This window comes from Podarcis erhardii (genome assembly GCF_964252035.2).
Source record: "Podarcis erhardii genome assembly, chromosome: 1".
In the NCBI taxonomy this organism is placed as follows: Eukaryota; Metazoa; Chordata; class Lepidosauria; order Squamata; family Lacertidae; genus Podarcis; species Podarcis erhardii.
Window position 1 is genome coordinate 21,742,554 of NC_138497.1, and position 15,992 is coordinate 21,758,545.

The 15,992-nt window shown below is 43.3% G+C and overlaps 1 protein-coding gene across 2 annotated transcripts in view; it reads right to left on the reverse strand.

Annotated features, from left to right (window-relative positions):
* Positions 1 to 15,992, reverse strand: part of PPP4R4 (protein phosphatase 4 regulatory subunit 4) — an 85,032-nt gene that overhangs the window by 26,190 nt on the left and 42,850 nt on the right. For both annotated transcript variants that reach the window (XM_081859671.1, XM_081859672.1), the window contains exons 4-9: positions 11,523 to 11,670; positions 10,438 to 10,511; positions 5,904 to 6,010; positions 3,489 to 3,596; positions 570 to 691; positions 293 to 415 (exon numbers count right to left, since the gene is read on the reverse strand). In XM_081859671.1, coding sequence (XP_081715797.1) covers positions 293 to 415; positions 570 to 691; positions 3,489 to 3,596; positions 5,904 to 6,010; positions 10,438 to 10,511; positions 11,523 to 11,670 — 682 coding nt within the window. The remainder of the gene's footprint in view (positions 1 to 292; positions 416 to 569; positions 692 to 3,488; positions 3,597 to 5,903; positions 6,011 to 10,437; positions 10,512 to 11,522; positions 11,671 to 15,992) is intronic.

Consider the following 15,992-nt stretch of genomic DNA (forward strand, 5'->3'; position numbering starts at 1 on the left):
CTGCTAGTAGTTAACAAAGTTTTAAATGAATTTTCATAGGATGTACTGTATCTGTTTCCAATGCTATTGCTATGCAAACAAATGTGGACTATAAATTCAAATAAATGTCACATGTCAAGGGAGAGAGCAACAGCAAGTCATTATACACAGTTTTCACCTTGATTGTATTTACTTTGTTATTAAAATCATTTATTTCATTTATTTGGGGTTGCAGTGATTAAGATTCCAATGCAAATAAAAACAACCCAGCACCCCTTAAAATATATATCATACTAGGACCATTTGATCGTACCATATAGTCCATTACAAAGCTTCCCTAAATGGAAAGACAGTGAAACCAGAATAGATTCATCTGCTTTGAACGATTTTTCACAGAAGGATTTCACTAATGGGAGGACTGTTTGACTTCTATCATCTGAAAAACAGAAAATATTATAAAGATGAACATAGCTATCCTTTTGTGATCTTTAATCAAAATGTGAGTAATAGCATATTGACAAAGAACATAGCCTGGCAACCAGAGGAATGGCTGTAGTACTAGGTTCAATGTAACTCAGTTCTGATCTTACCTGCATCAAACATTTCCAGCAGATTAACCAAGGTCTCAAAAGCTGCAAGACGCACACTGCTGCCTTCATCCCTTGCTAATTCTACCAGCTCAGGAAGCACTACGTTTTTGGTTAGCTCAGTCCTACAAAAAGTATCAAAACATTTAGTAAAAAAAAGACAACTGCTGCACTATCCAGATTCTCCAGAAACAGGAAGGGCTTCAAGAACGAGCTTGTATTTCCCCATACAACGTACCTTGCTCAGAGGTTTTATTACAATCAAGCAGTATTTAAGTTTTGTTAAATTATTAAGTCACCAGGCAGAGGTCAAATGGCCAACCTTTCCTTTCTCTTTTCTCATTTTTATCAGAAACAATGTGACCTTTGGCATGGGTATAATTGTTTATCCGAGCAACAAAAACCCAACCCCAAGAATCCCCATCTTCCCCCACCCATGAATGGGAGCTAAGTTAATCACCCCTTTCCTCCCACCCACTGCTGCTACTACACTCAACAACCCCCTTAACTGCTCTTCACTTTAGAACACCCCAACCAATACACCAGCAGATTGGATAACACTGGACAGCACTGCAGGGTTGTCATATGCTGCTCTCTTTTAGCCCCCTGCCAGGTACAAGTAACACTGGTGGGATCCACAGTGCTGGTAGCCAGCAGAAATAATAATAATAATAATAATAATAATAATAATAATAATAATAATAATAATATATTATTTGTACCCCGCCCATCTGGCTGGGTTTCCCCAGCCACTCTGGGCGGCTTCCACAGAAACCAAAAATACCGTAAAATCACACATTAAAAACATTCTTCTGAATGTCAGGTAGTTGTTTATCGCTTTGAAATCTAATGGGAGGGCATTCCACAGGGCGGGCGCCACTACCGAGAAGGCCCTCTGCCTGGTTCCCTGTAGTTTTGCTTCTCGCAATGAGGGAACTGCCAGAAGGCTCTCGGCGCTGGATCTCAGCGTCCGGGCAGAACGATGGGGGTGGAGACGCTCCTTCAGGTATACTGGGCCGAGGCCGTTTAGGGCTTTAAAGGTCAACACCATCACTTTGAATTGTGCTCGGAAACATACTGGGAGCCAATGTAGGTCTTTCAAGACCAGTGAGCATTCCATGGGAGAGGAGAGGGAGAGGCAGCCTGGGATACACCCGATCCTAAGATGGCCCCGCAGCCATCACATGATGATTACTACACCACCTCCAGGCTAGCAGAGCAAATTGTCTGCACACCCACACCCATCACTACCACCAGAGCTGCGGGTGTGGGGCTGGCCCCATTGGTACATTGAAACCCTGGATTTCTCTATTGTTTCCTCCAGGCAGCAATCACTTCTTTACCAAGGAAAATCTGTTATACCCCCAGGTTCTTTCAAGCCAAACCAGGAAGTCCTATCTCCCATTGTCTGGATGCATAGAAAAAGTAGGAAGCCTCCAATGAACCAGGAAGTCCACTGTTGTACTGTATTCATTTCCAGAGAGACCACACAAAAAAGGAGTGTGTATGTAGGTTTGCTTCCTCCACTGAAATTAGTGAGATTTGATTGTAAGTAGATGTAAACAGGAATGACAAAAGTGAAGGTAACGAAAGGTGACAAGGGAGCGATAAAGCCAGATAAGGTGAAATTATGCTGGGGCAGGAATAGCTTTGCTGAGGATCTGGACCTTGAGGAAAGACTTGGAATGCAGAAAGGAAATCCCTTGACAAGCAGAGAAGGAAGCTGTTGCAGGCCAAGAGGCAGAGGGCACAGAGGTGGGAGAGGGAGAAGGAATCAAGGACAGCTAGCAGCAGGTCAATCTCTTGATGGAGACAGAGCATGAAATGTCAGAGGTAGAAAAGCATGCAGGAGGCAGGTTAAGAAGATGGAGGACCAAGAAGGCACCCTAACATTGGACCAGAAAGTTAAGAGGCAGGGTATTTTTTTAAGGAGTAGAAAGACATGAACATGTTTAACAAAAAAGGGAGAGCCAGAGAAAGATTGAGAAGGGCCAAACTACAAATAGCTGCATGCATAATTTGTCCAATATTTTCTTTTCTAACTGAAAGCAGCCTCTGGGGCTGTGATCTTCAGCAGAAGAAAAGTCCTTTACTTTGGGCTATTTTTCTCTTTGAAACCCACGTCCCAGGCTGCTTTTTCATCCTGCAATACAAAAGATATAGGTGCCTGTATATTTTCTGCTATGGGGCAAAACACAACTGGGATGGTACTTTGAGGCATCTGCAACTTCTCTCCCCAAACTAGGAGCCTTAGAAGTTGGCTTTTGTTACTATGAAAAGGAGAAAAGGAAAAGGAACCAGTGAATACAAGATACACTTGGCTGCATGCGATATGCAATGAGACTCTGAGAATGTGTGCAAAACTGAGAGGGAGGGAGACAGAACTGAAGGAAGAGGGCCGAGGAAGCAGGCTATTAGAGTTAGAAAGCAAATGAAGCAAAGATATATGGCAGCGGGTGAGAGGGTGGGCAGTAGGTGATTCACACTGGGCACAGGGAGAGTGTCTATATAGGTAGGGAGTAATATACTAGTTTTTCTTCTATACTACTTTGTACCAGTATTTTAAACATCTGGTGAAGTAGGTTTTTGCCTGTGTATATGTAGACGTCAGAGTAAAATAGGTATATTCTAAGGGGCCACAGCACTTTCTGCTGCAGATCAGGCATGAGCAACCTTTTTTCTAAGAATGGCTGGGGTCAACTGAGAATAGGACTGAAGCCAGCAGTAGGCATGTCTATCCCCTTTTCTCTCTTGTTCTTTCTGCTACTGCCTTCGTCCTCCTCCTGAGCTGATCATTTGCAAAGGGCTTACTTGAATTAGGCTACAGGCCACATAAGTTAGGCTGAGGACCACAGGTTGCCCACCCTGATTTACACCGTTAATCTTCTGAAATCATTTCCACTCTGTAGTAATTATGCTCACCCTATTCCTTGAGCTATAAGCTCCAGTTGCCGACACATGCAGGAACGAACTTCATATTCTACATCCTGGCAGAGTGATTTTACCAGTGGAAGAATTTCTCTTTTAATTCTAAAATCAATAGACAGAAAAAACCCATCCCATTTAGTTGACATGTACAAGTTGAATACTGTGAAAGTAAAACCTTAATCATCACATAACATTCAACATATAAACTGCATTTCTGCCTTTCTGAGTTCTGTATAATGAAGTAACATGTAAGGGAGATACTGCAATTTTTAGGAATATATAAGTATGACCAGTGGTGTAGCATGGGGGGCTGGGGGGGCCATGGCCCCAGGCATATTTTGAGAGGCGCAACAAGGCGCCCCCACAACATGCTCCCCCATCAAAAGACCAGAGCCACAGGAAGGGAAGCCATAATAAATAAAATAATAATAATAATAATAATAATAATAATAATAATAATAATAATAATTTATTATTTATACCCTGCCCATCTGGCTGAGTTTCTCCAGCCACTCTGGGCGGCTCCCAATCGAGTTAAAAACAATACAGCGTCAGACATTTCAAACTTCCCTAAACAGAGCTGCCTTCAGATGTCTTTTAAAAATAGGATAGCTGCTTATTTCCTTGACATCTGATGGGAGGGCGTTCCACAGGATGGGTGCCACCCGCGATAAGGCCCTCTGGTTCTCTGTAACCTCACTTCTCGCAATGAGGGAACCACCAGAAGGCCCTCGGCGCTGGATCTGTGTCTGGGCAGAACGATGGGGGTGGAGACGCTCCTTCAGGTGTACAGGACCGAGGCCGTTTAGGGCTTTAAAGGTCAGCACCAATATCTAGAATTGTACTTGGAAACATACTGGGAGCCAATGGAGGTCTCTCAGGACCGGTGTTATGTGGTCCCGGCCGCCACACAGGGCCAGGCCTCTGGGGCAGCAGCACCCACTTCTTTCTGAGGTCAGTGAAGGGACGCTCATGAGTGCGCCACCCTTGAGCTGAACGGGGGGGGGGGACATCTGCTGCGGCCACCACTGCCCCCCCCCCAGGAGGAAGGAAGAGGGAGTGACCCAGGGTGGAAGCGGCAGAGAGGCTGCGGCTTAGCATGTCATGTGAACCAGCCCCCAAACTGAATAGTTTTGGACAATTCAGTATATTACTTGTTTGCATCATTCACAAGTGTCAATATTAATATGTCAATTGTTTTCAAAAAACTCACAAAAAATTGTGCATCTTGAAACATTTTTTAAGCTGAGAACTGTGCTACAACCATCAGAAAAGTGTGGAATCCAGTAGTTATCTATGTTACATTAGTCCAGGAGGTGCATTCATATCAGAAATCGTGAAGCTGGCACTCCTCAGGCATCCCTATCAGTATAGCTACAAAAAAGGGACTGAGTTTGGGCACCAGCTGTGTAGCTTAATCCTAAAATCTGGTGCACAAGCACATGAGTTCAGGATGTGGCATTCCAAAATCAGCCTACTTTTGGTAAAATCTAACATTTGGTGAGCACATGGGGATATGTCACCAAAAATATTTAGAACTGTGATACCTGCCTATAAAGCAAAACGTTGCTTTGAATTCAGCAGCAGAACCTCACACAAATAGCAGGCCTTCACTGACTTTGACAGAAGATAAATAATCAGTTGCTAGAGGGTACCCATCACAGCTGAGGGCATGCCTTCAAAATAAACCTTTATGCGGGATTATAATAGAGTTTTGCAGAGAAATTGAAAGCAAACTGGCAAAAAGTATTAGACAGTAAGATCTTCCACCTTTAAAACAAGACTACTGTGAACTTGGACCCAACATTAATAAATTTCAGGGCATCTGCTGTGACATTTTTATTATTCTGTGAAATTTTAAGACAAGCAAAGAGATCCCAAGGCCATCAGAGGAACAAACAAGGTAGCATTTGCAGATGAAAAAGGAACACCCTGGCTGTTACTGAAATTGGCTTCATGCAGAATGGGATGCTACCATTTTATCCACAATCTCTAATATGGGGCAGCGGTCTTGGCAAGGAGTTTGGAAACGATCCCATAGAAAAACATGGCAGCCAATAGGAAAATTATGGAAATCAGGATGAAATTGGACAATTCATTTAAGGGACCTTGAAAATTCAATAGTGCAGATGAACACCTTTTTGGATCATGCCTTAAGTGTGAGAAAAAACTGTGGTCTTTATTATGGGTACAGCCTAAGAAGTACTCATGCTGTGCCACCTTGGTGAGCTTTTGGAGAAAGGATAAGGATGCACAGCAGCAGCATTGGTAGATTGAGTCCACCATATACAGTTTGAAATAAATTGACAAAGTGCTCATTTACACATAGAACACACAAAAGCATAGATTTGTTTCCCTTTCTGCAAGTTTTAATTATTAGGACATCTGAAAAACACACAAGCTACTCACATATGAGCTTCAAACTTGTTAGCTAATTTCCCCAAGATTTTACAACTAACCAAGCGAGACTGAAGTGTTTGGGAAAGCTGTGCCTTGGAAACAAGAGGATTCAGGATCTATGGGGGAACAGAAGAAGAAATTCAAATGGCAAATCTAGGGCTAAACAGAAGAAAAACAATAAAAATAATCAAGAACCACTTCACATATTAAAACTGATCTTAGTATCAGCTGCCCAGTCAGCATTCTTGCAAGTTACAACATTCACACCCTACTTGAAGCAAAATGGGGTACACTCTTTCACCTTCAGAGGAATGACCTCCATGTAAGAAAATTATTGGCCTTCAAGTTAATTCCAAAAAAATCCAAAATGCAGACTAAGGGGAATGTTGGTGTAAATTAGCTGTACTCCTTATGTAAGATCAGAAAGAAGACAGGACAAGGACATTTATAATTATATTGCAAAAGTAGCACTCCCCCCCTTCCAGTAGATGACTTTTCACAGTACATACATTAACAACATTAAAGTGAATTAAGAGCAACGTAGCTCAAAACACTATTATATGCTTTCAATTCTGTGCTTCTTGTCAGAGGCTTTGTGACTCCCACTAATTGGGACTAGCATGTCGCTTTGTAAATGATTTCTAAATATTTAGGAACATGTAAGTTATCTGCAGTAAGAATCACATAAACCAAGAACCACTTCTGACTTTACAGTTTTCATTCATGGGAATGCTCCCACAAAGCACTCCATGAGAATTGTAGACATGAGTCTCATGCAGTCCAGAGGCCAAGAAAAAACCAGCACATCTATGTATTCCTGTTTATAGATGAATTCAGACTAGTACTCTGACTTCATTTCAGTTTGTCATTCCCTGGCTTCACATTAAAGCGCCTGGGGTCTGGAGCCAGGGAGTCTTGCAGCCAAACCAAAGAGCTCCACAATCTGCAGCATCACAGCAGTGCAACAAAATGATGGAGCTGCTGCCAGGCTATTCGCTGCCCTTGGACACCCCCAAAGCAGGTGTTATTAAAAGATACTGCTGTTTGCTGACTCTGCAATTAAGAGGCGACAAGAGGGACTGAAAGAATTTCACACAGTCCTAAAAAGCCTCAGATTTTCCCCTAGGTCCTCACTCTGAGAAATATGTTGAAGGAAAAATGCCAAGCTGCTGTATATCCCACATACCTGGCCATCTTTCTGCCAAGATCTGCTCTGCTTCAGCCCATTCGCCCTATTTACTTAGTGATCATCTGTCTTCTGCTTTGACAATGCCTCCAGGCATCCAGCCCTAACCTACAGGCTTCCTTTGGTGATTCGTTTAACAGGGCATGCAATATAATGAACCGCCATCTTGAGAACAAAGGAATAGGGTGGGTGGGAGAATGGTAGGGAACAATGTGTATTGATTTTTACAGCAGGGGGTTCTTTTGCTCTCAGGATGGCAGGTGGCACTGAGTGCAAGATGAAGCAAAAAGAAAACATTTATGAGGCTCATGCCTGTCCCTGTGGAGTGCCGCATGGGCACTTCTGATGGACGTGGACAGCCTGATGGGATGGGCAGCAGGTAAGAGCAAAACAGAGACACTTCTTTCTTTGGGGAATGCATTAAGAGTTTCAGACTATGGTTGGGGAGACCCAGGCTCAAATCCCCTCTCAGCCATGAAGTTCACTAGCCAGTCGCTATCTCTCAGCCTAACCTACTTCACAGGATTGTTGTGAAATAACTGCAGCTCTTTGAGTGGTCATTTCATAGAATCATAGAGCTGGAAGGAACCCAAGGGTCATCTAGTCCAACCCCCTGCAATGTAGGAATCTCAGCTAAAGCTTCCATGACAGATGCGCATCCAATCTCTGCTAAAAAACCTCAAAGGAAGGAGAGCCCGCCACCTCTCATGGGAGTCTGTTGCACTGCCAAACAACTCTTGCTGTCAGAAAGTTTTTTTTCCAAATGCTTAGTCAGAATCTCTTTTCTTGCAACTTGATGCCATTGGTTTGAGTCCAGTTTGTGCAGTTATATGTATGGATTTGTTCTGGAAGCCTCTAGGCAGGGCTTTTTTTCAGTTGGAACTTGCCTCTCAGGTGGGCGCCATTGTCATTCTAAGAGAACAAGGGAGGTGTTCATGGTGAATTCTGGCACCTCTTTTTCTAGAAAAATAGCACTGCGTCTACGTTAGTTTTGGTGGCTGACCTGCCCCCAACCTCCATATGGCTTCCCACTCAGTCCTCTCTTAACTGCTACAGCAGAAGTACTGTTTCCTAACTCAAATGTCTGGATGTGGCTTTTCCCTGTCTTTAGGGCCTGCCAGGCTATTCCCAATAATAAATGCTGAATCTGCATATTTGCATCCCACACCCAACACCTACACACACTGCCATAAATATGCATTCACTTATTTCAATTTCAGTCTTGATGCAGTGAACAAGCGGGGGGGGGGGGGGGGGGAGAGAGAGATTCCTGAGCAGAACAATGACTGAACATTTGCTTCTCCTTAACAGGACATATGATTCTGCACAAGAAAACCCAGTGCTCAAAAATCCCCAGTCTCAAACAAATAAACCAGACTGGTTATTTCATGTTATTTTCTATTGCAGACCACTTGAAAGATTACAGTGGTCTGAGCACACCGTAAGCCATCCCCATTTTGTTATCTCTCTCTCAGGAGTGGCCTGTGGGGAAGCGTCTGTGAATGAAATGTGTGAAATCAGAAACAAACCTGAAAAGGAAGGCTTGACATTTAGAGCAAATGAAACTCCAGAGTGCTTTCGTCTACTCTAATTAATTAGATTATGAAAAGGCCTATATGCCATACCTGACACGAAGCTACAAACATCTTACCAATTATATTCTGCACAACGCTACTCATTAAAGTTAATATTATCTTGTTTTACAGTGTTTCCAGGGAGAAAATGCAAGAAGTCAATTAATTTTTTAAGTGGATTTTTTAAAGCCAGAAGTGCTTTGCACCTCCGGAAACCAAAGTTTATAGTTTTTTCACCCTTAGATTGATTTTTTAAAAAAATTCTTGTCATTTATTTCATTTCCTATGCAACCATTCATTTGATACAGCTTTCCTTCAGTAGGATGCCTGCCCCATTTCAGAATTTACAATGGAGTGTGCACAACATACTGAGAACTATTCCTGTGCCAATAATATTTGACATTTGTACAGGATATTCTGACTGTTCAAAAACCCTCACGTACCTTGTGCCTTCAACCTTTACAACTGCCCTGCACAAATTTCTAAGCACCAATTTAGAATTTTAATCTATTTTAGTACTTTAACTTCTGAATGTTTTAAAGTATGGCTGCAAATTTTTATTGATTTTTTTGCTTTATCTTTTTGTAAACTGCTTTGAGAGTGGAGTTTTGGGGGGGGCAATTAAGCAGTGTATAATTTTTTTGAAACAAACAAACAAACAAACAAACAAACAAACAAACAAACATGTGACTCACCAAGCTGGACAAGAACAGCTCACCAGACCACCAAAATGGCAGGCCGCCACATGGCCTGCTAAGCTGCATTCATTCAACTAGATGGGTCACATGTTGTCTATGCTTGCTTTTCAACAGCGTTTCCCAAACTTTGGTCTCCAGCTCTTTTTGGACCACAGCTCCCATCATCCCTATCTAGCAAGACCAGTGGTCAGGGATGATGGGAACTGTGGTCCAAAAACAGCTAGAGACCCAGATTTGGAGAAACCTTGCTTTAAAACAATCAGTATGTCAGATGCATGCACCCTTACCAACCCAGAGCTACCCCTACCTCGTCCATCGTGGCAGATGTAATGCAGTGCCACCAGCAAGACACCCTCGCCTCAACCACTGCTGTCTTTGAATGGATTGAAATTCGCTTGCGGTGCCCTTTAGATGTTCTCCCAGTCACACGAGAGCAACCTATCTGTGAACAGCTCCAGTGGGGCTGAGAGAATATTCAGAGGAACCAAGCACAGGGGTGTGAAACCTATTTACTGGGTCCTTCTCATGGAATCAGCACTACTCCAGGGGGATGAGGGAATTCAGATCTTCTCCTAGTCACACAGGAGCCCTTACAGGTAACTGGCTCCCTTGCAGCTGGAAGAACACCTGAAGCAGGAAAGGGTAACCTGTGGCTCTCCTGTGATTAATACAAAAATTCCTGTCATCCTTGACTGTTGGTGATGCTGGCTGGAGCTGATGGAAGTTGGAACATGTGTCATTAACAGCAGAAGTGGCTTCAGGAACTGGGATCCTACTTTGGCTTATGTTCACAGACAGCAGTGATGGATGGACTTTGCTGCAGCAGCCCTATAGCAACTCAATAGCACAGTGCTGGAGCCAACTACATTTTGCTGCCTGAAGCACACAGCTGGGAATTTTCTGTAATATTAAGCGGTATGTAAGTGCTTTTAATCAATCAAATATAATTGAACAGCATGCGTAGTTTGACTCTAAATATAAATTGTTAGGCCAAATGTTCAGAAAACTATAGGACACACTACATCCTCCCCACTTCCCAGACTGTATTCATTCTGTCTGTTATATTCAAAGGAAAACAAAATTACCTCATGTCTGATGGTTTCTTTTGGCAAAGCTTCTATTGCAGCAAGAAGGGTTTCCAGCCATGCATTACTGACACCTGTGAGGTACAAAAAAGACTGTAGATATATACATGTTATATCATATTCCTATTTCAAGAAGCTCCTTCAGGTTGTGACCTCAATTAACCAAGCTCTTAAATAGCAACTAACATGAGGATGGACACACCCATGTGAAACTGCTGAGGGAAGGTCATCTGGAGTTAAAGAACGATGTGTCAGCAATATGCAGATGATATGCAACTCTCTTTTTCATCAAGGTAGCAGAGGTGCTAAAACAGTGCTTGGCTGCAGCAGTGGATAGGATGAGGATCAATAAACTCAGTCTCAATCTAAGCCAAATGAAAGTACCGCTAGTAAGTGGGTTTGCCCTCCCAGGTGAATGGTGACCCACCTTTTCTGGAGGGGCCTGCACTCACCCGAAAGGATCAGATCTGGAGTTTGGGAGTGCTTTTTGTCCATCTTTTTCATTAGAAGCAAGTGGCCTGGTATGAACTGGACACAGTATTCCAGCTGCGGTCTGACCAAGGCAGAATAGAGCAGTACTATTACTTCCCTTGATCTGGACACAGTACATCTGTTGATGCAGGCTAGAATAGCAGAAGCATTTTCAGTTTTTTTCCTGCGTAGATCTTTAAAAAGCGGAACATTTCTGGGATGCTGAAGGGCTGTTTCCTGATCTAGGACATTATTTTTCTTCTGGACCGTGCTAACAAAATCAAGTCAGCTTCCGGAGCACATACACACAACATGAGATCTGTTTTAAATCTGCTGATACAATTCATGGCTATTTGAACCGAAGGACAGGCAGTGATCACTTAAAGGGGAATGTAGACTAGGAGCTTCAAGCTAAGGCCCTCAAAGCTCTACTGTACTTCAAAATCAGGTGTTGGGTAATCAACTGCATACTGCATTATACAGAGTGTTGGCAAGGTCGCACTATGGCACTGTTTTATTTTTTTATTGGTGCATGCACTGCTTTAAATAGTATATCACTGAGCAAAGAAAAAGCATAGCAAGCTAAGAAATCAGCAGCATGTCATGCCTCTGACCTGCATCTCTGTGCTCCAGATTCTGTAGAATGATGTGTAGGAAGGAGTGGGAGTAAGTATGGATGGATATTGACTCCTCTTGTAGAATAGTCAAAAGTGAAACAGCAGCTGTTAACTGCATTTCCACCCCTGCAACAGGCAGGACCTCCTGTGTAATCCGAGGCAGGGGAGAGAAGAAGATTTAAATCAAAGAGTGAGGCTTATAGATATGAAAGGCAAACATAACTATTACAGCAAGAAAGAGCATGGTCAGGCCAAAAATTATCTGTACCAGACAAAATGCACCCTAATTTTATAAAACCAGAAGAGAATGCAAGGCAACATGCTAATAATTCATCTTAAATCCTCTCTTTTTGCCAGATATAAACTGCCCAGCTAGTTTTGATGAGTTTCTTGCCTAGGCAGAAGAAGCTCAGTTTTGAACTATTCATTTCTGCCCCCCCCCTTCACTGACCCACATGCACACAAATATCCTATCAAATTCAATCCAATGGGTGCTGCCATTTTAGATTGTGCCATGTGTATGCAGAATACAATCCAGCCTACATTTGATTTGGTCACCAACGTTATGTACCTCTGTTATATATGACTGTCACATCACTATTCATGGAAAAAAGCCAATAAAAACCAGAATTCAGGCCGACCTCACCGCTGGTGTGATAAACAGCAACATTCATCAAAGGGTTGGATCGTTTCCACAAAAAGTAGGTCCTACTCTGTGGCAGTCCTGACACTAATATGGCCTATGAACATTAAAGGTGGCTGCTATAAATCTTCTAAAAATTCATGTACCATACCTTCCTTGTTCATGTTCTTATTTCCTTTATTTGATTTTGCTGAATTATTATTATTATAATTTAATCTTGTAAACAGCTGTGGGGCATTGTATGAACAGAGGCATATAAATATTTTAAATAAACAAACAATTTCTGCCCATCCTCATTACCTAAACTCACACTGGTTGTTCCTTTCCATATACACACACAACTATATAAATCAGCCCCAATATTGTGTATTGGTCACACTCCTGGCTTGGAATACAAAATAATCCAGCTAATTCTCAAGTGATATGAATTATAACACGTTTCACTCAAAAGTTAATTTCTGGAACTAGAATTCTGCTACATGTGCAAGTTCAGCAGTCAAGGCTGCTTAGGCTGCTTTGTCTGTGGATGTACATTTGTTCTTTAATATTAACCCCTTACTCTTGATGAAACTCTTCTTGGCTTTAAAAAATGCAAACAAACAAAACTGAGCCACTATTGTTTGGCATCTTTGCCACTCAGGTCACTTCTATGAATTGTTTGTTACCAAAACTTTATATTAATGCTGCCACCAACCAGTTCTAAACCCCCCACTTGCTCCCTGGTGTACTTTTTTTGGCATTGTGGGATGGGGGCTCACTTTCCAAGTAACTTTCAGCCTTCGCTGGTGCTGGGAATTACAATTCAGAGTGGGCAATCTGATAAGCTGCAGCACAATCAGCATGCATGCACAGTGTTTAGCCCAAACAGAGTTATTGGAAACAAACAAGCTTTTTCTTGAACACCCACAAAAAAACAACAACCCACCTTCAAAATACAAAGCCATTTCTCAAACAAGCTGAGGAGAGTTCACCCAGTATGTATATTCCCAAGATTCTGTTGTGTATGGGATCTGGCTCTGTTTTCAATTGATCCTGCTAAATTCTATTGGACAAAATAACTGGGCTGTAATGTGGAACACCTCCTGCCAACCTAGCAGTTCGAAAGCATGTCAAAGTGCAAGTAGATAAATAGGTACCGCTCCAGTGGGAAGGTAAATGGCGTTTCCATGCACTGCTTTGGTTTGCCAGAAGCGGCATAGTCATGCTGGCCACATGACCCGGAAGCTGTACGCCGGCTCCCTCGGCCAAAAAGCAAGATGAGCGCCGCAACCCCAGAGTCGGTCACGGCTGGACCTAATGGTCAGGGGTCCCTTTACCTTTTTAATGTGGAACACAGTTTGGGGGGCAAAACCTGTGCCTCACCTCAGATACGGAGTTAACTTGGGGCAGGATATGGGGATTCTTAACCAGTACTGAGTGAACTCATTTATTTCCTGCAGAGTGGCTGCCACTCACTCCACTTGTGGTGGGGAGAGGTAAAGTCAGTAGGGGGAAATGTGGCAGTGTGAGCAACACCTGCCTGCCCTGCCCCCAGCAAAGTGCAGCCCAAACTCCCCTGCAATACAGTGTGGGTCTTCATACAGAGTCTAGAGAGGTGCCCTCTCTCCATACACAATCAGTCTATCACAATGACGCACATTTGTATAATCAATAAATGGCATAAATACACCAAAAGCACTGACAGACTCCTGTGCATCAGGCATCAGTATGGCAAAGATATAAATGGATTATAATGTTTTGTACTGAATATCATTAACTCTGGCTTTAGGTATCTTTCCTGTTTAGTGAGGCTTCTATATTCATGTGATTTCCTCCATGCACAGCATGGGTCTGTCACCACAAATCAAGTAAAACTCATCTCAATTTATGTGTTGTGCCTCTGAGCTGGAGATACAAATCTACTGCATACCTAGAAGAGACGTCTAAAATGTACAGGCCAATATTTAACTTTACTTCCTAAATTATTGATATAGAAAGAACGTTTATAGTACAGCAATGCCTTATCTTAAATGGGGGTTCGGTTCCAAGGGATAACCCTTGTGTATATGCCAAAATTGCGTATAGCCAAACCCTTGGAGCTGCCCTGCAGCTAGCCAGCCTGCCTCCTCTAAAGTGGCTGATGGGGGGGGGCAGGAGAGAGAGAGCATCCCCAGCAATCCTAGAGCTAGTGTGCTGAGTGGGCCTTGCCCAGCAAACAAGGCCAAGGGCTGAAAAGCTCTTTTCACTCCGGGGCCGCTTGGGGTTACCCAGTAAGAAAAGAGCTTTTAAGCTCTCAGCCGTACTGGCACACCAGCTCTAAAAGTGCTAGGGATGCTCCCATGAGATCTTGCGGGAAGTCACATTGTCCCACGAGATCTTGTGAGAGCTCTACCTCTCTTTCAAATCAGAACCAGTGAAGGCGGTGAACGTCCTGTGCGAGTGCCTGGAGGTGGTTGGAGAATGGATGGTGGCTAATGGATTGAGGTTGAATCCTGACAAGACAAAAGTACTGTTCTTGTGGGGCTGGTGTGGAGGACCCCCTGATCCTGAATGGGGTAACTGTGCCCCTGAAGAACCAGGTACGCAACCTGGGAGTCTTTTTGGACTCACAGCTGTCCATGGAGGCGCAGGTCAATTCTGTATCCAGGGCAGCTGTCTACCAGCTCCATCTGGTATGCAGGCTGAGACCCTACCTGCCCGCGGACTGTCTTACCAGAGTGGTGCATGCTCTAGTTATATCACGCTTGGACTACTGCAATGCGCTCTACGTGGGGCTACCTTTGAAAGTGACCCAGAAACTACAACTACTCCAGAATGCAGCAGCTAGACTGGTGACTGGGGGTGGCTGCTGAGACCACATAACACCAGTCTTGAAAGACCTATATTGGCTCCCAGTACATTTCCAAGCACAATTCAAAGTGTTGGTGTTGACCTTTAAAGCCCTAAATGGCCTCAGCCCAGTATACCTGAAAAAGCGTCTCCACCCCCATCATTCTGCCCGGAAACTGAGGTCCAGCGCCGAGGGCCTTCTGGCAGTTCCCTCATTGCAAGAAGCAAAGCTACAGGGAACCAAGCAGAGGGCCTTCTTGGTAGTGGCACCCTCCCTGTGGAACGCCCTCCCATCAGATGTCAAAGAGATAAACAACTACCTGACATTTAGAAGACATTTGAAGGCAGCCCTGTTCAGGGAAGTTTTAATGTATTTTTTATCTTTGTTGGAAGCGACCCAGAATAGCTGGGGAAACCCAGCCAGATGGGCGGGATACAAATAATAAATTATTATTATTATTATTATTATTATTATTATTATTATTATTACCAGTCCCAGAACCAGCCCACCAAGTGGGTCTTGCCTGAGTGACCCCAAGTGAACCTGCCATTGAAAGAGCTTGTAGTAAAAGCACAACTTCAGGCAATACCAATGAGACGGAAACATGGAAGGTGCCTAAAGAAGCCAGGGTGGCTATCTAAAGAACTTTTAACTGAGTTAAGATTTTAAAAAGACGTGTACAAAAAAAATGGAAAAGGGGGGAAACCACCAAAGAGGAATTCAAACAAATAGCCAGCACGTGTAGACACCAAGTCAGAAAAGCTAAAGCATAGAATGAACTCAGGCTTGCTAGAGAGGTTAAAAGCAACAAAAAAGGCTTTTATGGGTGTGTTCGTAGCAAAAGGAAGAACAAAGAAACAGTGGGGTCACTCAGAGGAAAAGATGGTGAAATGCAAACAGGGGACACAGAAAGGGCTGAACTCCTCAATGCCTTCTTTGCCTCAGTCTTCTCCGATAAAGAAAACAATGCCCGACCTGAAGAATTTGGAGCAAATGATTCAGCAGAGGAAACACA